This window comes from Apodemus sylvaticus, chromosome 13 (genome assembly GCF_947179515.1).
Source record: "Apodemus sylvaticus chromosome 13, mApoSyl1.1, whole genome shotgun sequence".
NCBI lineage: Eukaryota > Metazoa > Chordata > Mammalia > Rodentia > Muridae > Apodemus > Apodemus sylvaticus.
The window spans coordinates 25452119-25476850 of record NC_067484.1 but is presented as its reverse complement, the minus strand read 5'-3'; the positions used below and the strand labels follow the sequence as shown (position 1 = coordinate 25476850).

Below are 24732 nucleotides of genomic sequence, written 5' to 3'. Positions count from 1 at the left end.
TCAAAAGAGAGGGAACTATGTGAACATCAGAACACAGTAGATACCAAATGAAAAATATTTTTGTAGTAAAACAAATCCTACCTCCAATACAAATAGGATTTCCATAACCAGCTGAAACTAGCAACAAATACTGGCATGAAGTCTAAATTTGCCTCTCATAACCCATATAAACATTTGCAAAAATGTTTTAGATGCTAGAAGTTTGCCTGTAACAACCATGATTTCAGCTACAGAAAGTAGTCAAGAAGAGAACTTATAGAGAAATGGAAGAAGTCCCTGGCAGATGATTTAAAGTCATGTTCCTGGCATAATTTAGTCTTAGATCATATGTCTATCATGTGTGGTTATCATTATATATATTATATATATTATATGTATGTATATATATGTATATATATGTATATATATATGTGTGTATATATATATATATATATATATATATATATATCTTTGTGATTGCCATCTTCCATATCCATTTGTTAGTAGTAAAAAATCACTTACCTAAGACTTCCTTTTATCTGAGTATAATAATTAAATTGCCTTATGATGGGTTAGTCTTTGACAACAAGGGCAATTATAGATACAAATGAAATTTAAGGACTATTATGTAGATAGAGGCAGTGATGTTGTAAATTCAGGCAAACACCATTCAAATTACGCATCACATGTAATAATGGAAGGATGATTGTTGTGGAAGGATAATGCAGTCCACAATTGCTGTTTTCTACTTATGGTCAAGAAAACAAACTAAATGAGGAAATACATAAGGAGCTTCATGGAAGTGCCAGATTTTACATAGACAGTTGAGAAACTCAAAGTCTCTACTTCGTCTATTGTACTTGCTCCAGAAGTAGCTAATGTTGCATTTGCTTCATTAAAAATAACAGGACCAAGCATAAGAAAAGACAGATAAAATTTCATATCAACCTTGAATTATCAAGATTGCTTCTTTTTGAGAAATAACAAGAAGTTGATGACAGTGTGCAAAAGTACATGTGCTTTTTCAAAACTGAATTTTAGCAATCTAAGTCTTGATACAGAAAATAAATGAACACAATCTTATTTAATAATATATTAAAATTAGAATACTGATTGTAAGTTATAAAAACTGTATAGTTCATCTTGTATTAGAATCGTTTAATAAATTGAAATGGCATAAATGGAAGGTATAATACTATATAAGGACTTTAAAACTATTAAAATAAAATTCTTGTCAATAAAATAAATTTTAGTCTATGGTAGACATTATGTGTTCATGCTTCTGAAATCCTACCCTTCTACTAGTATGTAAGCCACATTGATAATATGTTTCTCCTATATCAGTGATTTATAAAAGTGAGGAAAGGATTGTTTTAACAATCAAGTCCAAGGCCAACCAACTGAGGCTTCAATGGTTGTATTAGAATAATTTTGAGCACATTGGCTACAAAAAATTTTATTTTTATAATATCGAGTCTGAGAAGCCAAAGATAAAAGTTTCAGCTGGGCTGTTTTCTACTGAGGACTCCCTCTATCATTACTTTGAAGATGGCTCTTCTATATGTGCCCTCTTCTTGGTGGGCCGACATGAGAAAGAGGAATGGACAATGTTATCTTCAACTTGTAGGACATATTGCACACACCTCTTGAACCTTGTACTTGATTTAATTTTATATACATTTAGCTTTAATTCCTGGATCACTGTAGTCCTATACCAACAAAATAACATCTGTGTACCAACTTACATATACACATCTGCAGATGCTAGGATATGAAATGTATCCTTGTACAGACAATTATGATACTAGGAGACAAAAACAAGTAAGATGCCCATGCCAAATAATTGTTGGTCTTTTTTTTAGGTAATCTTAATTTTAAATAAGTAATGATTTATCAGTATTACTATTAATATACTTATAAATGATCTGAGTGATCATATCTTTGTAGATCATTCAACTATGTTATTCTGTAAGAGAGTCTAAAGTAATTTCACACACATCCAAAGATCTGATTAATGACTGTTTCACAATAAGAAAATTCCTTTGTAAATAATAGTCAATTTACATTGTTGTCCCTCATATTTTGTTTTACCTTCCTTAACTTTTACATTAAGGTTAAATTTAATTTTAAATTTTAAATAAAATGAACTCTTTCTTCCTTAGCTTTGTCTTAACACAGGTATATTGAGAATTAAGGCTCCAACATAGAAATTTGGAAAGACCGCGGCTTAGTTTCTTACAGTGGTATATGAAGTAGAAAAGAATCACAAGTCTCAACAGACGGCTTAAAAGATATTTTGGTAGAGAGTTAGATAGTGGTTTTACTGCCCAATTTTATGCTGCAACTTGGCAAAGACGAAGAAAAGCATCCAAGTGTACGTCCCAAGCTGAAGAATGAGTCGTCTGTGTGCCTCTGCATCTTCTCATCTAGCTGGGGTGCAAAGCAGAAGCAGCAGGGTGTGAGCAGCACAGAAGAAACTTAATGTAAAACGCTGCACAAATGGTTATCATCCTTCTGCCACAGCCCTAATTTTTGTCTGTGTTTCTAGTGATTACTGCCAATAACATCCCTGTGTATCATCAGGCCATCATTACGCTGATTCCTCCACAATTCATGAGAATTATGAAGGGACACTTACTGCTGTAAACATTTTGTGGATGAAAACCAAAATGGGCAAAAGAGACTGCATGAAATGTTTTAATAATGTGTCGTTTATTTTTACTCCTGTTTGCCTTTGCTTAATCTTTGCAATTCGGTTTCAGACTTCTGTGGGCTGGAAGAGACTTGGGTTTTTTGTTGTTGTTGTTTTGGGTTTTTTTGTGGGGGTGGGTGGGTGTTGTGTGTGTTCATTCTTTTCTTTATTTCCTAACACATTCAAACTATGTTTGCTGTTTTGAATATTTTTCTCTTCTAATTCTTATATTTAAATAATCATGGAAACCTACAAGGGAGTGATTATCATTCTTTTAAAGGTGAAGGAATTGAGGATTACCAACCTGGCTCAGATGAGATAAGCTACACATCAAAGTGCTTAGCAATGAAATGTCACTGTACTAAAGGTAAAATTCAGTTGTGCTGTTGTCTGAACACTCAGAAACTGGACAAATTTTCCAATCCAGCCTGATATTCCTCTGTAGCAGCAATCTTTACATGCGACATCTTTATAGCTTTATTTCTTCATGCATTTCTTTCTCTCCTCTAAGAAGAGGAGAGAAAAGTTTATGAAAATAAACATTTTGTAGCCAATGTGCTCAAAATCATTCTAATACAACCATTGAAGCACCAGTTTGTTGGCCTTGGACTCCCCTCCCCTCTTATTTTGGGAATTTCTATACTGAAATCTTATTTTCTCATCATATATTCATCAGATCCTTTGCCTCTCTGCCTTTATGTATATTACTTTGGCTTTTTAGTAATTGCTAATGTTTTAGCTTTTGACCCAAGAAGTCTTGAAAGCCGAGACTCGGGGGGTATCTTCCATTTTGAGTCCACACAATATTTTATTATTTGTTAAAATGTTCAAAACAGAGATGCTCTCCTCTATTGGTTGCTGGTTCCATTTGTACATCTAAGTCTACAGCTGGTTATGTTGGTTCATATATGGATATCTTTATGATTATTAAGAGGCATTCTTTCTTCAGAATGTTAGGTGGTAAATTAAGCATTTTCATCACAGAAAACAGATTTTAACATGTGGTTAACATTTTTGCTTTTATTTTTTTGGAAGGGAGAGATGTTTTTGCTCTATAGGCCAGGTTAGCCCCATACTCTTAAGCATCTTGTCCAAATTCTGGAGAGCAGGCATGACAGGTATTTGCCATCACAGCCAGTCTTTGTGTATTTTGAGCTGCTCTTCTACAAAGTCCCTTCTATTATTTTTCCACATCCATCTTTTTTGTTCTAAAGCCTGCTTGTTCAAGAGTCTACTGCTGAACAATTGAAATAGTATATGAAATATATAGAAAGCAGTTCTGAAAATAAATTTCCTTTGAGAAATTTATTTGGTATACATTAGGTGTATATTAGGACACTTACATAATATACATAGACAGAGACATAGGCATAGGCATAGACATAGATATGTATGTGTATGTCTAGTACAACGTATATCAATAGTAGCCAGCATATATGATGGTGTTCCCAAAATTGTAATGAAATTTTCCAATTCCTACCACTAATGACATCACAGCTACAGTGACATAGCAGGAGGGCACTTTAGTCACATGTTTGTGCTGCTTCTGATTTAAACAAACCTACTGCACTGCCGATCATATAAAAGTATACTAAGATTAGACAAATTGTATACATGATAATAGTAATAATGGATTACCTTACTTAAGAATTCAGTGTATTTTTTGTAGTCATGTTAGAGTGTATGCTTTCTAGTAAAATGTTCATAGTTGATAATAGTGCAAATAAGCACCAACCTCAGACATCTCCTGGTGCCTGCTCAAGGTCACAGTAATGTAACTGAGCTTCACTGTCTAGGTATAAATAAGTACTCTGTGAGGTCTACATATCAACAAAACCTCATTGACTCAAATATCAAGGAACCATTCTTTTTATATGGCTGTATATTAAGCCATAATTCAATATGGACCTGAATAATGTGGATCTGGTGAAGTTCATAGAAAACACCCTACTTAAAACACCTGAATGCCTTGAATGATATGTCCTTTCTGATGGAGAACAGAGGCAACCAGAGCAACCCCCAGTTTCAAGCACAGAAGAAACACAAGAAATATGGGAAGTGGAAATTTTCACTCATACAGTAGAAGATATGGGACATTCTTAGATTTAATTTCATGCTTCCAAATTGGCTTTCTAAATAAAAGTTTGACTTAACATGCATGCATATAAATACCCAGATAAATGCCTTCTACAAACCCTAGTTAGAATTTTTCTAGATATTTGTTAAAGCAAATAAACATTTTATGATTTTTTTTTATTGATGTACACTGCTTTAAAAGGAAATCCTGAATTTTTTTCTGGAAAAGTTGAAAAATGTTTCATTACTTATCAATGTCAGGTCTGTGGCTTGTAGTAAGGAGCCTTTCCTAAATGATATCCCCATCCATGCCCTTCTTTGTGGTCATGAACTCTGAACAGGTCACTTTAAAATTCATACTTTATTGATAAGAGATTAAATACCTCATACAGTATGCATGTCTGCATTGATTCGGGCACTAAATTTAGATTCCAGATCAATGTTCAGCTGAAACAGTAGCAAATCTTCTGTATGTTTGCTGAGGCTTGTCTTACAGTAAACATAAGGTTTGTATGAGGGTCAGGATGGATAGCTGGGGAAAAGAATAGATATATGATTTAAATCATAATTTGATGATAACTCAAGCTATAGGGAAAGGATGCTGACTGTATGGTTGGATGAAACAAAACTGTGTAATTATTTTAAAATGGTTATGGTTTGTAAAATGAAGAACCGTGGTCCTTCCTGTTTAATGGAACTATACACTGGCTTCATATTTCAGAGAACATCTGGAAGTATTCTCTCTAAGCCTCTTCCTGGCCTTATTGTCTAAAGCCAGATCCTCCTTCTATGAGAAAAGCGACTTTGAATGTTTTGGGTGTGCCTATGTATGGAAGGATTGGTCCAGAACTACTGACTTTATTGATATGAATGAAGTATGGAAGTACTGTCATCATCAATGGGATCATCTGTTAATAATTTCAGAGGTGAAGATTTCTTAGGATTCCAGGCATAGCACAGGGAAGTAGGTATGCTTCTGAAGGTCGTGCCATACCCCTGAACACTTTTGCTCCTTCTCTCTGCTTTAGAACCACTATTAGATACAAAGCTCTATGCCACTGTATATTATACTCTTCTACTGTGGGGCCGTCTCCTTACAGGCATACAGTGAGAAGGCCAAATTTCCGTGTAATAAGAGCCCTGAAACTGTGATCCCAATAACTACTTTCTTAACTTGTTATTCAGTCACAGTGAGAAACACACACACAGACACACACACACACAGGAGACAGAGAAAGAGAGAGGGGGGGAGAGAGAGAAACTATCATCTATTCAAATGTTCTAGGTTTACATATAGTATTAAAATGCCTCATAAGCACTGGAGAAATCAACTTAGAAATTTTTAATTGTTTCATAAGTTCACCAGGCTTGGTTTCAAACCTTTTGTGGCTGTCTAACAGTCAAGTAATATGCTAATGTTAAAAAATGTCTAATGATATTTACAGATGGCTATCTTTACAATCAAAAACAAACAATCACAAATTGTTGCTGTTAAAATATATATGCAAACATATCATATTATTTGAGCCAAAGTTTTCCTCTATTTTGTAAAATACTGGTTTCCAGATGCCTTAACCTTCATGAAACTTTCAATTTTCATTTTATTAGAATGCAAGGTAAATGCTACAATTTAAATTATACTTGATGTTTATTGACTTAAATTACTGCAAAGGGCAGCTACATTCTCTTTAATCTAGAGTTTTCAAAATGTAAAAAGTCATAAGTTCAGAAAGGTTCATACTCAAAGCTAGTAAAGGTCCAGGAAAGATCAAAAGTTGTAAGGCAAAACAGGAATCTGATAAAATGCATGATTAAAGATTTATAAGTACAAGTTTATGTTTTGTGGAGCTTTAGTCTTATGAAAAATACAACTATGCTTAAATTTTTAAAAGTTAGGAAAATACATTTAAATAACATTAATAATAAGAATCCTTTTTTCTCCTTGCACAGTTTCTAAAAGAAATAAATTATGTTTTCATATAAACAGTAAGATATAGGGACACTAATTTTATATTAGGATAATCTGAGACTATATAAAACATTTTATAATATGAATATTCATTTTAGAGCTAAGATTAAATATTCACAACAGATTCCCACCAACTTCTTTATTAAATCAAATTTTTGGTGATAGTTTCAAAATGTCTATGCAGGACGCTTAAGATATGTACCTAGTTACCATCAGTGATTACTTAGGAACAGAAAAAAACCACTGTAAATAATATTCAAATATAACATAGCTCTGGCTAAATGTTAAGAAATATAAAGAATATTCCATTTCATACATTTAATATGTAATCTATAGGCATATTTATGGAAAAAGAATTGGTTATAATAGAAACATCAATTTAGTGGTAAGAAGCCTTTACACTGGTAGGAGAAATTCTTGCAATTTTTATGAGTTGAAATAGTTCTTTATTCCTTTCCTTACTTTCTTATTTATAAATATTTAATAATTGAGTCTGTGATTTTTATTCTTTTCAGATATAATGTAGTAAAATGATAACTTCTGGCTACCTAATTGAAAAAAAAAAAAAACAAAACAGAGAATATTCAAAACCAGCAACAAGGAAAAGTTGTAATTCATCTTTAAGTGAAACACAAATTTTGCCATACACAAATTTTCCTATTTCCATGAGCAAAATGTGGGCTTTGCTTTAATTCTAATTTGGTTCAGAAAGAAACACACACACACACACACACACACACACACACACACAGTCTAAGACATTGCAATGGTAAAAGCTCAGAAGGTCCATTACATCTGAGTGAGAAAGTCAACCCTATATGGTCACTGGCAGCACGGCCTAGAAGAGATGTCACTTAAGAACTGGTCTTCCCTGTTGCATACAAAATTGAGGATGTTGGATTATGTTTGCCTTTTATTTTGCAAATACTCTTTCTTTGGTTGTTTAGCTTTAATTTTTCCTCTTTTTAAATAAAGCATGCTTCACTTTTATACCTTCACATTTTTAAATAATTATAGAAGTAATATCTAGCTCTAAAACATAAGTTAAAGTCAGCAATAGTAGGATATAAAGCCCATTCAATTGGAAACAAGTACCACCCACACAAAAAAAATCTAATTTTTGTAGTATACAGGAGAAAAGAAAGTAAAATTTAAGGTATTTTCTTCCAATGTACACAAAACAAACTTGAAGACCATGATACAGTACTCATTTGTCTGAGCTAGTACCACAGGTCATCATTCTTAATTTTCAGTAAGGCATAGGCATTCCTGACTTCCTGAAGGACATAAATAGAACCATATACTTTAAGCTATTTAAATTACACTCTTGCTATGCAAGTTTTCTTGCTATGCAAAAATAGATTGGATTTTAGTTGTTTATTTTCACATGACACCTACAGTTATTCCATATTAATAAATCAATCTTCTCAGTGCACCGAATTTAATGTCAGAGACATTATTTCAAGTATCACCTGCTTCTCTAATCATGCACACATTTATATAACTTCTTTGTTGTCATTTATTTTCTGCATATATGATATTTTAAAAGTCTTCATTGTTATACAACACATCTGTATATTAACACTTTGGGGGGCACTTTCCAGCACATCACAAAAATTAGAGTAAGGGGTAATAAATATGGCTTTTAATCAACGCGAGAATATACAAACAGTGCATTTAACCCTTGTGGAATTAATCGAAGCAAAGAGGTGGCGTGTGTAGAGTAATGGGGCCTTTCAATTTCACACTGATAAATTTGGTCAGCAATCAGCGATACGCATTTAAAATGTTACAGGGATATATCTTGAAATGTATAGTGTAAACTCATCTCCAATCACTTACTTACCCAAGACCGTGAGCTCTGCAGAGGCACTAATATTCTCATTCTTATATGTGACAACGCAAGTATAGGTTCCACTGTCATCATCTGTCACATTAGAGATGAGCAAATTGCTTCCACCCAACAATGAATACTTTTTAGACCTGTAAGACAGAGGCCACATGTTATAAGATGGTCTGTTATCTTACCGGAACATCAGGCTCAAATTCCGATGTGCTGCTGCTGAATTTTACAAAGGCTCAAATTATAGAACTGAAGAAGAAACAGCACCTGTGTCATTGAAGCTTTATATTAGCTCACTATTTGAACTAGTATAAATTCAAGGTAAACTCCCACGGGGACATTCTGCATTTTAATTCAGAGATGGAATAGATTAAATATAATAGTTACAGTACTAAAAAGAAATTTCTAAATAATCTAGTATGATTTTGATTCTATTACTTTAAATTTTCGGTCCTCAAAGGCAAAGAAATGATTCTCAAGAGTGAAAGTCAATATCTACTCTGACCTATAACTCAGTCAACATCTAAAAGAATCCATGCATCCATAGATATAAAAATATTTTTACAATCTATAGATAAAAATATCTATGCAGACTTTACAATGAGATGTGATACTTCCAACTGAAGAAAAGTTTTTATTCTTCCTTCACCATTAATGAAATATAATAGACAATGAAAATTGTTTATATATATATATGATATACCGTGGGGTATATCATTTCAGCTGAACCAGGAGAATCTGACATATCTATATAGAGCAAGTAACAAGACTTCCTATATTCTGAGTGACCTCAGAAATGTGATAGTGTATATATATATATATCATATATATATATTAGTGCATATATAATATATACTATTGTTTTCTAAATAATTAAATTGAAGAAAATTTAACTAATAATTTATGATCCATGTATATATTCAGTCATGGAAATTAAATGTATTAAAAGGGTTGTACTAGTCATTCTAATCAATGAACCTATTTTCTTAAGTGAGATCCATTCACTCAACATGTTTACTTTCTACTATGGCCTTGCTTTCAAACTCTCTCTTATTCTTAATCTTGAGATAATTGAGTGTTCGCCATGTTCGCCAGCATTATCTTATATTTATAATAATTGGGATAATAAGAGGCACACTTAGAACTAAAATATCTATTCAGACTTTTCAATGAAATGTGCTACTTTAATCTGAAGAAGGGCTTTATTGGTAATTATTTATTTATTATTACCTTCACTATTAATGAAGTATAACAATCAGTGAATATTGCTTATATTTATGTTATACCATGGGGTGCTTTTATGTATGAAATGCAAATGGGTACATGTAATATGAAATGATTGCCATGTCAAGCTTAATAACATGCATGTGTGCATTATTTTATGAACATATAAATTATATCTTGTCTTTATCATATTTCTGAAAATTACATCATCTGAATGTTCTTACATCTCGATACCAATCGAAATTTTCAGTTTCCCTTCAGAATTGATTCTATGGGTTTTTAATTCTGATCCCAATGGTTAAATATCTTTCATACTCTAATCATGACAAGGATTTTGAGAATAAATCTAATTATTTTAAGAAAATTGGACCTATCAGTTAGTCAGAAGCAATATCATATACTTTTCAAGGGCCCAGGTGGGTAATACCTGAGTTGAATGACCTCCTCGCCTCTTAACCAGGTGAAACTTGGTGGAGGATAGCCAGAAACACAGCACTCCAGGACAGCATCTTTCCCTTCCATGGCTATTACGTTGGATGGTCTCTGCAGAAAATACAGCTGCCTATGCAGGCCTGGGTCTGTGGAAAGAAAACACAGGATCATATAATCTCATTAATTTGTTTCAGCTTTTACTCATAGATTTACATCATTGATATGATATAAAATAATGACTAATAGCTCACAGCTTTGATCCTAGCACCCCAGAGGCACAGGATGGTAGTAGATTTCCGTGAATTTGAAGCCAACCTAGTCTACATTGTGAATCCCAGAGACTGTCTCTTTAAAAACAAATCATATCTGGCTAAGGACTGAAGGAGATGAAGGGGTTTGCAATCCTGTAGGAAGAACAACAATATCAACCAACCAGAGACCCCCAAAGCTTCCAGGGACTAAACCACGAACCAAGGAGTGCACATGGTGGGGGGAACCCATGGTTCCAGCTGGATATGTAGCAGAGAATTGTCTTATCAGGAATCACTAGGACGGGGGGCCCTCAGTCCTGTGGAAGCTTGATAACTGAGGATAGGGGAATTCTAGGGCACTGAGGCAGGAGAGGGTGAGTGGGTAGGTGGGTGTGTGGGGAAGCACCCTCATAGAGGTAAGGGGCCAGATAGGGAGTTTTTGGAGGGGAAACCTGGAAGGGGATAGCATTTAAAATGTAAAAAATAAGATAAAATAAAATAAAAAAGAATTGATATAAAGAAAAAATACTATCTGAGAATGAAATTAGAAAAGTTGACACCTGAAGATAAAATCTCAAAAGGGTTTCTCCACTTTCAGAATGTAAACTATTCCTTGCTACTAAGAAATCAAAGTATAAGTCAAATGGCATAAGGTAGATACTGCAAGGATTTATTTATCATTTATTTATCGGAGAAACAAATAATATTTACAGTAACTTGTCTGAATGTTATCATACAAAACGTTGATAGTTGACCAGGTCTGCAACCATCTCTACTGCACTCTTTTCTATCTTTTTTTTTTAAATCACTGCCATGTATTGATATGTAAATTGAACAAACATATTGGAATAAATCTTTTTACACATGATATGAACAGTATATTAGAATATGTAATTTTGAGGAACCATTTCCTGTTTTCCAAATCATAGTTATGCTTGCTTAAGTTTTCTTCCTTGCTTTCTAGAAACAAACCAGGCGATGGATTAGTTTTCTGTTCATTACCAAATTTTAAAATCTTTCCAAAGTGCCAACTTGTCCTTAAAGCTAAGACCTAGAGTGAATGAAGAATTGAGCCTTCTTCTACCTTATCTCAACATTACTTAATCTGTATGTGTGTTATGTGCTGTCCATAGATAGATGTGCGACCTAGTGATTCAGGATCAGACTCAGTTGATCTTGAGAATTGATCAGACTCAGCTAGTCAGTTCTCACTGACTTTTCATTCCATGGAGGAAGCATAAGTTTTAAACCTAAGAGTCAACACTCAGGAAATAATCTTCAGAGTAAATTGCTCCCTTGTTTTCATTACCTGATTTCCAGGAATAATGCCTGGAGACTTATCAATCAATTCAATAGCCATTATCCTTTTGCCTAATCAATGTCCATCAGAGTTGATTTACTTAAGACATATTACTAAGTTTCTTAATTCCTATTAAAATCCACATCCCCGTAGGAAAGTTTAATCAAGGGTATTTTTACCTTAATGAATTAAATAGTATTAACTTCTCAGTAATGCTGATAACTCAAAAGTTTTCAAAAGCTGCATGCACAGAAATTGATTTGATGGAGGACAGAGGTAAGTGGAGAGTCACAATGTGAGATTGCACACAACCACACCATAGTGCAGCCTGCTGCTGATCTCAGGACTGATATAGAAGAACCTGGAATGCATCTGAGCATGGTCACTGTTCTTAGCCAGATTCAACCCCACATTCATTGATTGCGGAGAAATAGAACAATAAAAAGAAATCTCTAGGCTTAGTAATTTTCATCTTAAATACCCTGTGCATAGAAATTCATATTTCCTCTGTCTTTCCACATTTGTCTCACAGTTTGAACATCAATAATCTTTAAGATGAAAAGATTTAAAGCATTTTTTTTTCTAAAGGTGATAATTGTCCTTAAACCAATGTTGTAGAAAATACCTCAAATCTTTCAGAAATTACATAGTGGCACATTTCATTTTCTTTCAAAAGTGGCCTTTCAAATAAACAAATGTGGTTTGTAAAATAATAGTGCCTAAGTGCAAAGTATTTTCTGAAATGTTCAAATCTCCACAACGTGCATTTGCCCATCAGGGCCCTTGTAAAGGTAGACTATTCAGATACATCCTTTACCATCTCTTTCCAGATCTACCATTCACATATATGCTGGACAAGGCTGCTCTGTCATACCCTGATGAGATCTGTTACATTTTATTTTCTACTTAAAGGAAATTTTACCTGAGGTAATCTAGATGTAAATTATTTACCAACTAAGGAGCAAATATTGCAACACAAATTATTGTACTTTCTTTTACAGAACAATCAACCTCCACACAAAATAGTTCAGTTTTAATACTTTTAAAATACTCAATGCATTAAGAACTTGAACAAATAAAACAGGGGTAATATCTCAGTGGCAGCTTTCAATCTTCTGTCACCATTTTCCCTATCACAAATATCGTATATATTAGTTGTTATACTTTATAAACAAATGTTTACACAGTTATTAAATTATCACCATAGTTTAAATTAGTGTAATTATTTTATATGAGTATATACAAATGCAGGTCATGTATCCATAATCATAGTATGTAGTTGCTTTACTTATTCAACTTTTCTCAATTAGCTCTGCTTCAAATATTAAGGAACAACTAATCATATCATTGCTTATTTCACAATTTTCCTTTGAGAATTAAAATTGTTTGTATTTTCTGTGTTAAGATTTTACCTGAGTAACAGAACAGGTTATAGATTAATTAAATATTATTATTTACATTAGTAATTATTAATCATAGTATGCTACTATTTTAAACTAGATTTTTTTAAAAAACTTATCATTATAGCCTTAACATTTCTCCATTTTGTGGATGGTTCTCAGTGTTGGGTAGTATATAATTGTACCAATATGTCCTGTTTGCTTATTAGTTTATGAGTTCACTGATTGAGGAACAATTTAGTTACAGTCAGTGTTTGATGTTGATGAACATCTACTGCATGCAGACTTTAAAGTGTTATTAATTAGGTTTGCTGTTTGACAATTTCATACATGTACACAATACATACTGAGCACTCAGTTCTCACCCTCTTCCTTTCCCGTAGTACCTTCTCTATTCCCCCTATATTCCTAATATTCTATTTCTCAGGTTTTGTTTGTGATCCACTGAGTTTAATTAGGACTACCCAATTAGATTTGGAGCTCTCCAATGGAGCCTGGTACACAATAATCCCATACCCCTAGAATCTATGAATAGCCATAGCAAGGGCCATGGGCCTCTGAGCCTGCCACTCACATGGCTGCATATTGACAGGACCTGTCTGGCAAGGGATCAGTGCATATAATTGTTACGATCTCAAAGTGACAGTAGTTATATTGAGCCTAGATGATGTCATTTCAATGTACTTTACCCTGGTCTTTGGCATTGAGGTGCTTCCTGCCTCTCCTCTATAAAGTTCCCAACTTTAAACGTAAAAATGTCTACAGATGAGTCCAATTCCTCAGAGAAGAATTGGTAAACTGCGAAGAGAAGAAACTCTGGTTAGCTTTCGGGAAAACTTCCAGACTTCTTCCAAAGTTACTGTACAGTCTTCTTGTTCTCACTAACAATGAAGGTTTTCCTGTCAGGAACTGGCATGATTTTATTCTGTCATTACATTGGGTCTGTGGTAGTTTTATTACAGTTGCTTCAAAAAGCAGTTCAAGATGCAGAAGATCATCACATGCTGTGCTGTCGCTGTACATTTCTTTGGGTGAACTGTTTGTAAAAATCATTTCCTCCTTCTAATTGGCTTGGTGGATGTGTTTCACTGCTGTTTTTAACAGTCTATTCTATCTTTTGGAGATAGAACCTTTTATTAAATGTGAGTTATGAAAATATTCTCCTGAGACATGGGCTTTTGGTTTGTTCATTTAACACTGCCTTTTATTGGAAAATAAAATCTGCATTTTAAAATATCATCAAATTTTACATTACATTTTTCTAATGTGTGACATCTGAAAAGCCATGATCCCATCCAAGCCCATGGGAAGTCCTATGGTATCATCTGGAAATGTTAAGAGTTTTGTATTTTGAATTTAGCCTGATGATGATCCATTTTGAGTTCATCTTGTGGAAGGCATTCCAATTGTCCCAATATCCCTTCATGGGAAGACCTTATTTATTTATTTATTTATTTATTTATTTATTTATTTATTTATTTATACCTTGATTTCTTCCATTGAAAGAATCTGCTCTATGAAATCTATGAGAGCTCTTTTCTGTTTTTTTCAGTACAGCAACCTGTTTTCTATCATTTCTTAATGTGTATCTACTGAAAAGGCACTGAAAAGACTTGAAGTTGGATAGTGTCCATCTTCTGCCTTCTTGCCTTTTTCTCAGTGTAGCCTCTTTCCATATAAACATAAGATTGTGTTTGTTTTTTTTTTCCAGAAAACACCTTGCTGGGATTTGAGCCTTTGTTTCTATATACTTGTAGTTTGACATCATGACACCCATACAACCACCAAAGAGTCTTGTAAACCCATTAGAACAAACAATATATCACTGATTACACTGATCCTGTCCTTCTGGGTGGGCCATTTTGATGTTATCAGAGCCCTTGTGGCTTCACAAGCATTAGAATTTATAATCCCTTATAATTACATTTTTCTTTTATTCTGCTTTTTTTTCCAGTCCAATCTTTATCCCCATCCTGGTCAGCCCCTTTGACTGTTCTTTGTCCCGTGCCTTCTCCCTACTCCTGCTCCCCCCATCTCCAAGAAGATGTCACTCTCCCATCTCCAAGAGGATGTCACTCCCCCATCCCTACCCCACCAGACATTTCCACTCTCTGGGGTCTCAAATCTCTGAAGGGTTAGGTTCATCTTCTCTTACTGAGGCCAGACCAGGTGACTCTGCTGTATATGTGTCATGGACCTCAAATCTGCTGGAGTATGCTGCCTGGTTGGTGGCTCAGTGTTTAAGAGATCTCAGGGATCCGGGTTAGTTGAGACTGCTGGTCTTCCTAGGGAATTGGCCTCCTCCTCTGTTGCTTTCAGCTATTCCCTAATTCAACCTCATGGCTCTCTGGCTTCTGTTCATTGGTTGGATGAAGATATTTGCATCTGACTCTTTCAGCTGTTTGTTTGGTCTCTTAGAGCACAATCATGCTAGGTGCTAACATTTACTATAGGACTACTGTTTTAACTCTCAAATGTATTTATCTGTATTTCATCTATTACATTAAGATTCTATAGGCGTTCCCTCAAATTCTGATAGCCATTTTCTCAAATGGTTTTGCTGGGCAAATCCTGTCCAGCCTAGATATCAGCATAAAGTAATTGAAGCTGCCACTACCTGGAACTGAGTGGCTCTTATTCTGTGCTCAGTACTGATGTGGCCTTGTATTGTGCTTTGATCAGAAGGTTGTATTGTGTTGCTCTGTATAAGCTCTCTGAGTCTAACTGGAAAGTGACAAAAACAATGGAGAGCAATGGAAGCCCAGGTGACTGTCGTAAACCCAATTGTCAGACTGTTAAGAAGACAATCTTTTTTGAAATTAATCATTTTATTTATTTACATTCCAAATGGTGACCCCCCCTCCAGCTCCCTCCTCACAGAGGACTTCACCCCACCTCCCTTCCCCTTCACCTCTGAGAGAGTACCCCTTCCACCAGGCATCCCCCTTCCCTGGCATATAAGCCATCAAACAAAGCCAACAGGCCAGGCAAGGCCCTACAAAACCAGAAGATGTAACAAATTTTTCCTTGTCTCAAGTCCCTACATTTTATTATCTAGTCTCAAATAGAATAGCAAGTAAAATACATGCATAAAAATGAAAGAAAGACAACCCATGTGAACAATTTCAAATACCCACTGGCCATTGTTGTTATTGTTGTTTGACTTGGGTTATTATTTTACACTGTGAGGATGATTGGGCCTTCTGCAGAGATAATACTTAAATTCATATTCTCCCCACCCCCACCATTAAAGCAAAAATTTTTAGAGGAGCATCTGAAAAACCATGCCTACTTATTAAATCTGTAGACCAACGACAATTGCTAAGGTTAACTTTGTGTGATAGAACTGCAGGTGGTTTTTATTTTTACCTTTAAATTTTTCTGTAGTTTCTAAAGGTTTTCAAAATGGCATGTAGTATTTTTAGAGTGAGGAGTTATTTTAACCTCCACTGTTGCAAGGTATATAGAACTTTTACAAAGAGAAACAGAATCATAAAAGTTAATGACTAAAACTCCAGGCAAATATTTAAAAGCAAATGAAAGTTCTTCTAAGCTTTGGAGTTGTTTTATGAAAAATTCTTTCTGGTGTGACCTTGCAGTTCTAGATTATAACTCCAGTTATCTAAACTGACTTTACTAAGAATAGAATGGAATTATTAATTAACGATAAATATTTTGTGTGTGTTCTAGCTACATGAGCAGTGGCTATTCAAGTCCTAGTAAAACATGTGAAATGTTTTCAAGTGAATTAATGAGCCTATCTCCATTACAGTAAAGGGAGGTCATGTGAATATAAGTTTTCAATGTTGTGTTTTATAAATTGGGTGACAGACCATATTACTGTTATTTATTAAACTGTACATATAGTTTATATAGTATTATATATATATATATATATATATATATATATATATATATATATAGCATTTTAAGATAAAATTTGGAGAGTTGTGTGTTACTAAATGACAAATTTGACAATTTTTCTTCATTAAAACTAGTAATTTTTTTCCTGTACCAAATCTTAATATTAACAACTGTGAATAAACCTTCTGTAATATAAAACTCATGAATATATACAAAATTACATGACTTGTGATTCTAATTTGATTGTAACAATCATAGCCTACTTCAACTAAAATCCAGTTTTGTTTTTGCTGTTGAAAAGAAAAATAATGTTGGCTTGTTTTTTGTTTTGCTTTGGTTTTGGTTTTGAGCTGGCCTGCCAGTCCCCAGAGTGGGCATCCTTAGAAACTGAGAGAGTGGTATGTAAACAAGGATTCAGAAAATAGTTATTACAGGGTTGTGCACAGTTTTCCCTGGACTATACAGATGCCTTGGAGTACAGAACTTCACATAGCAACTTAGTGTCTTTGACTATACCTCTTGAGTTCTCTTCCCTTTACACTTCTTTTTAAATGGAAATTTTGGCCTACTTAAGCTTCACCAGTTGTCTGACTTGGAGGGGACTATTCTAAAATCATTAAAAAGAAAATTACATGATAATGTCAACAAAGGATCTAAGTATGCTGGTTATTACTGAGGACTCCAAAGAATTCTTGTAAGGTAACTGAACCTTACAAAATGGGTATTTCAAGAATAATGAGATATTCCAACAAAAATAGAAGGGATAATAGTGGTGATTTCTTACATTTGTAAAAATTTCTTCAATGTGTGGCTTGATTTAAAATAAGCTGTTTGTAGCCAGGCAGTGGTGGCACACGCCTTTAATCCAAGCACTTTGGAGGCAGAGGCAGCAGATTTCTGAATTCGAGGCCAGCCTGGTCTAAAGAGTGAGTTTCAGGACAGCCTGGGTTATTCAGAGAAACCCTGTCTCGAAAAACAAAAACAAACAAAAGAATACGCAAATAAAAAATAAAATAAGCTGGTTTTAAGATGATTTCCTAATTCATATATTTCTCCTAGAAATTTTTGGTTACATTTCATGTAAATAGTCCAGAGGCATGTTTGTGGCCAACCCCACCCCTGAGAACCTCCAACCATATGGTTCTGCCAACAGAACACTCTAATGGTCTTCAAGACTAGACCCAGCCACTCCAGTAGCAAGTGGCCAACCTCCACCCTTCCAGAATGAAAAGCCCAAGGTCGGGACTGCACTGTCAGATACTTTTCCCTTCAGAGCTAACATCTCTTCCCCTGCCCCCCCACCGACACACACACATACACACACACACACACACACCTCATCACCACCTACAGTAGAACTGTAACACTCAAGTTTGGACTCACAGAAGACACATTCCTATTCAGAACTGTAACACTTCCATTGGAGAAGGTTTTCCCCTCAAAGCTCTACCACTTATGGTATTCAAAGGCAAACTTTGAGAGACTTCAAATAATTGTAGAAGTATCCCTTTAACACCATATCAAATCTTAACAACTATTTTCTTGACAGTTGTAATATTGAATCTGACATGGTATCAATAAACATTCTGTACTATCTTACAAAAAAAATTTCATCTGGCCCATCTTCTACTTTGACTGAATCATTTGTGATTTTGTCACATCAGTCGATGGTAATTTGGAATAGTATACTATTTTAGTCAGAATTTCCAACTGTTAATATGTATCATTATAGAAAAATTCATTTGTTACTATCACCATCAAACTCATCGAAATGACTCTTAATGTTGGAAAGCTGTCAAAGTACCAGTCAAATTTGCAAGTTTCTCAAATTTATAATTTTATCTTAGAAGCTTGAATTTAATTTTCTCAAGTGACTCATTCAAGATTTTCACTTTTGATAAAATATCTCACAAGTATCTGTGTCTGAAAAGATATCACCCTCCTGCTGATTGTCTTTTCAAGTTAAGCTAATGTTCATTCCATAAGGTACAAAAAAGTAGCTAGTTCTGTGTGTGTTATTCAAATTATCACTGAAGTGTTTACTGTACAAAGTACAGTGCACTGTGATATCCTTCATGTGCATTTTCTACATTTGACCAACAGAAGATAAAATCAAACTAACATAGAGAATATCAAGGTTAATAAGTTTAATTGTTTATCAAGGCCATTCCAGGACAGTCAGGAAACACTCTTAGAGTTGTCAGACCCCACAGGTTCCCTCAGAGAACCATAGAAATCCTCTGTGGTAGTCTGAATACGCTTGGCCCAGGCTGTGGCACTATCAGGAGCTATGGCCTTGTTGGAGGAAGTGTGTCTCTGTGGGGGTGAGCAATGTTATCCTCCTAACTATATGACAGCCGGTCTTCTCCTAGTTGCCTGTGGAACAAGAGGTAGAATTCTCAGCTCTTCCAGGGCCGTGCCTGCCTGGACACTGCTTTGCATCCTGCTATGATGATAATGGACTGAACCTCTGAGCCTGTAAGCTAGCACTAATTAATTGTTGTCCTTTATAAGAGTTGCTTTGGTCATGGTGTCTCTTCACAGCAGTGAAACCCTAACTAAGACATGAAACAGTCTTTGACAACCTGTAGAGACAGATCAGAAGAGCAATCATCGTTAAGACCCAAGAAGCACATGCCCTATCAACACAAGAACAGCTTTGCATTTATCAAATAGGAGCTAGAGGTATGTGTTTCACTCTCCCTCTTCCTCTACATCCTTTCTGTCCCTTTGCTTCTGTTTTGCTTTTCCTTCTTCTTGGTCTCGTCTTTATTATCCTTATTTTTATCATATAAGTCAGTAAAACACATCTGATCATCATTCAGGAAGGGTCTACTTTGATAGTTAGTCCTAGATCCTCTAGAATGATATACTATGATACGCTGCCTACTATTGATATATGCAGGGGAAAAAAATTCCATCAAGTGTTACTAGAGCCCCTGATACAGAGAGGTAGATGAAAGGTTTACTAGTGCATTTGGAGAAGAGGTAGTTTTGAGTGGCATTTTCTGAGACAAAGGGGACTGTCAAGCATTACAATTGAGTCTGAGGCTTTTAGGAACACTCTTCATGTATAGATTTTCTCCTAAAATATCATACCTTTGTTATTTAAGACCTTTATGGCAAATGCCTAGTTTGACCATATAAGTTATCTAACTGGAGCTGATATTTAGAATAGAAGGTAACTGTCTTGTATTCCTCATACATCATGGGACATGGTGATAGAGGATTCCAGATAAGTGGAAGTGTTCACCTTGTGATGGTAGCCTGTCCTTAACGGGACCATTTCCAGAACCCTTATTTAGGAATTTCACCATTAAAGTTATGTGCTGATTCTGGGAAGTAACTGAGGCATAGAAAAATTAAATTATAGATTTCCTGAATTTGTGTCGGCAAGAAAAAAATGACTAGTTTTTGCAACTTAATATCTGTCACTCTAAAAATAACTAGTAATGGTTTTAATTTTCATATTTTCTGAATGTACAAACGTTTCCCCCATTGTATACTCTTTGGTGTGGTTTATTAATATCAAACCTGAATGGATTATCATGTACATCCCAACTGGAACTGAAGAGAAGAGCAAACTCAGGCACACGACTTACAAGTTCATTTAGCTTGACAGCTTCTCTGTTTGCTTTCCCACCTTCATGTTAGCCTGCCATTCACCTATTATCTATGTAGACATTGTCCTTCTAGTCAGCTTCTGCGGGTCTGCATTTCTCTGACACCATCAGGCATATTCAATGTTATTTTCCATGGAACTCCTCCCAATTCATTGTTTGGATTTTTTTTTTGTAAAACCAACCTAATCTTGATAGATTATAAAAACTAGAAAGTATTTAATAAAAAGAAAAACTTAAAAAAAAATTGCCAGGTGGTGGTGGGACACACTTTAATCCCATTACTTTGGAGTCAGAAGAAGGTGTATCCCTGTGAGTTTGGGTCCAGCCTTTTCTACAAAGTGAGTTCCAGGATAGCCAAGAATACACACACACACACACGCACACACACACACACACACACACACACACACACACCTTGTCTGAAAAAAAATTAAATTTAAAATAAATATAAACTAAACATTTTCATCTGTCTATACACGGGGGGTGGGGGTCTGAACTGAGAGGAAGCAAGCAGAAGCCACTTTCCCAGAGTTATTCTTCACTCTGGGATTCTATCATTTTCTTGCCTTATTTATACTAATTTGGTACTAAAAATGACATCCTCTCTGTAAATATCCCTACATCTGTTCAAATTTCCTCTTATTTTTTCCATGAATACACCCTTACTGCTATTTGTGGTTAGATCTGGAAGAAAGAGAAATCTATTCTTGCCACTACCGTATGGCTGAGTCTCTCCTGCCTCTCAGGGAAATTTTGGTTCAATAACTACTGAAGCAGGTCTGAAGAAAGTGACCTTTCTTTTACATAATGGTTTAATTTTTTAAAAACTGACTTAAAATTACAAATGTTGTCATTACGATGTGCCAAAGTTAATTTAAAATATCAAAAAATCTTCATAATATACATGTATACATATATGTACATACACACACACACACACACGCAGTTTTTATTTCAACACTTGCTTTTAATAGGTTTAGTTTCAACTAAAACTATTCGAGTTCTTTGCTATTTATACTATGTTAAGGTGGTGAAGGCAAAACGGTTATTCTTTAAAACAGAATATGCTTTTATTTTTCCTAGGAATTAATTAGTATTAAACAATGTAGAAAGGGCAAGTAGTCTGGTGGTTTCAGTTTTCGTTTCTGACACTTGCACTAATAAATCACAATTTTTTTTCTATAGACCCTTATGTCTGCATTAGAAAAGACTGCCTGCTACTACCTCATTGAAGTTGAGCATGTGTTTGACTCATTACACAGGAGTCCTTCTGTTCAAGAAATACCCATTCCTCCATTTGGAAGCCTATCAAAAGAAGGTTATTTTTCTTTTTACCTTTTGGGATATAGTAACTTTTCATAGAATGGAAGCTAAAAGACTATAAAATATCACTAACATATTCACTATCAATGGAAAAGAAGAAACAGCAATGCTTTCGATGATGGGGTGACTATTGTGTGACCTGAGAGTGATGGGCAGACATATTGTGATAGATCCCCACCTAGTATTTTCATTTTCAAATAGGAATCATGGACATCTTACCCTAGTTGCAATAAATGACAGACTCAAGGTCAGAGAATGCTCATTTACCTGTAGTAATTAAGTTCATACTACTAGCATGCTAAATATTGTTGCAATTGATATGAGTTTAATATATTTTTAGATGTATTTACACATTGCATATTTTCCATGCATGTGTGTATGTGTACAACACATAGTGCTACCACAATGTGCACTGGATACCCTAGAACTGGAATTATAGACACTTGGGAGCCAAACTGTAGGTTCTGTGACATGAACTTAACCCTTTGTGTGAGCAACAAGTGCTGTTTACCTTAGAGAACACTTCTTCAGCCCCCAAAAGGATTTTGATCAACCCAACTACAATAGCAGATTTCTCAGTTGTCCATTAAGTTGTGACCTTATCTCCCGTATCTAATTTTAATATAACATGAATGCCCAGTCATTTCTGAGCCCTTGAGCCCAGTTTCCCATCGATAGTAGCTCCTACATGATAAAAGGCCACATACTTTCTTGGCAAACTCCACACAAGGAAAGTCATTCTGTCATTTATCTTGGGAACTTTGTAGTAATATAAACTATAAAAAGGGGTTTTTGCTCATCTACACATAGAAAACATTCCTCATATTCTGACCCTTTCATCAATAGTTATTGCACTACTACAATTGCCATGAATGTTCCAAAAACTGGAGTTTGATGGGAAACTGGAGCTCTTAAATCTTTGAAAGCAGGGTTGGGGCTGAACATGGAATGAAATGATAGCTGCCATCCTTGGTAGTGAAGACATTTGCAAAATCAGATCACATCCTACATCTCCTCTGTATAGAAATGAGCAAAAAAAATTAGTGTTGTGAGGTTTGCTAATGGGCTTTGAAGAACAAATACTAGCAATCATATTTTTGTCCTTATTCTCATTTAAACCAATGTGGTTTATTTAGTACAGCAGAATATGGAGAAGCATCGGGTGGAAATCATAGTGTAATGAGATACTGATGGGAGAGTGCTTTCATGTATCTGTGGTTGGTATATAAAATGAAACAAGAAGACTAGACAAATTACAGATATTTAACTACCAGGTTGCTTGTATATCCATAATCAAAACAAGGTAAATAATCAGGAAAATAATCTTTGCATGAGAATCAAATTATTTAGTATTGAGGAAGCTTCTAAAATGCAAGAATAATTACAGTATCTGCTGAGGATTACAAAATGTATTTGGCCTGTCAAATTTAATCTTTACAATCATTCTACAAAATATATCCTCTCTCTCTCTTTGTTCCACAAGAGAATGCTTTAAATTAAGTAATTTGTTCTAAATCGTCCAAGTAGGGTGAGAGAAACCAAGATTCGTGCCTAGTGTGATGTTAAGATCCATGACCTTTATCATTTTTCATAATAATATATTGGGATACTAACTCAGTCTGAGCCAAACCTAGGAAATTGTATTGTGATGGGCCATGTTCAGATCCTTTCGTGCAGTCCAGATAAATTATGGTTTGTAGAAAATCTGTACCACATGGAACTTAATATAATTCACTAACATAATTCATTCTTTCCTAAAAATATTTACAGAAGGAACACAGGCAATAATTTCATTCATTTTTAAATCTACAAAAGGCCGCATGTCCTGTTTAGAGCCTGAGGTCAGAAACAGTATATTCAAAAGTATCCTTTACAAAAAACTTCAATGGAATGGAAAACCCTTTACTTCAGGTAGCATGGAGTATAAGAGAAAAGTATTTAGGGATAGATGACTCGTATTTGTAATTTGCTTCTGTGTTCCTGTTTTTTTCTGATCTATACTTATGTCAGAATATACAATCCTAAGCAGCACTTGCAAATATTCCCAACCACCCACAAATGTACTCAATTTAAATGCCTAACCGTGAGATTAAAGACTCTCAATATGCTGAGTTCAACTCTATATTCCATATTAAACATCCTCTGGAATCACATTTCACAAAGTATTTCTCTGATGATACAGATGGACTTCAAGACTGTGCTAATCCCCACTGAGGCTTGTTTAGTTATCGGTGGTTACTTGCAGCTCTTTATATTCACATTTATGTCTTAGTCTTAGTTAAACACTCATTAATTAACAACCTAGCTTGATGGTTAATTCAAAATTTAGATTTAATACATTGTTCACCATCCCTTGCAAACCATTACTCTGAATATATTATAAGAAAATGTGTTCATGTTCTTTGATACATCCTTATGCTTTTCTGTTTTGGTTGTGTTTTATAAATATTTGCTCTTTGGGACACTTCTTGCTGGTCAAAGGAAAAATACAACAAGAAGAACTCTCAATCCTGAACATCTATGCTCCAAATGCAAGGGCACCCTCTTTCGTAAAAGAAACTTTATTAAAGCTCAAAGCACACATTGCACCTAACACAATAATTGTGGGTGACTTCAACACTGCACTTTCCTCAATGGACCGATCAGGAAAACAGAAACTAAACAAGGACACAATGAAACTAATTGAAGCTTTAGACCAATTAGATTTAACAGATATATATAGAACATTTTATCCTAAAGCAAAAGAATATACCTTT

General features: G+C 34.7%; 1 protein-coding gene across 1 annotated transcript in view; it reads right to left on the bottom strand.

The window, feature by feature from the left end:
- Window positions 1–24732, bottom strand: part of Dcc (DCC netrin 1 receptor) — a 1165761-nt gene that overhangs the window by 579666 nt on the left and 561363 nt on the right. The window contains exons 4-5 of the mRNA XM_052155825.1: window positions 10211–10361; window positions 8563–8699 (exon numbers count right to left, since the gene is read on the bottom strand). Coding sequence (XP_052011785.1) covers window positions 8563–8699; window positions 10211–10361 — 288 coding nt within the window. The remainder of the gene's footprint in view (window positions 1–8562; window positions 8700–10210; window positions 10362–24732) is intronic.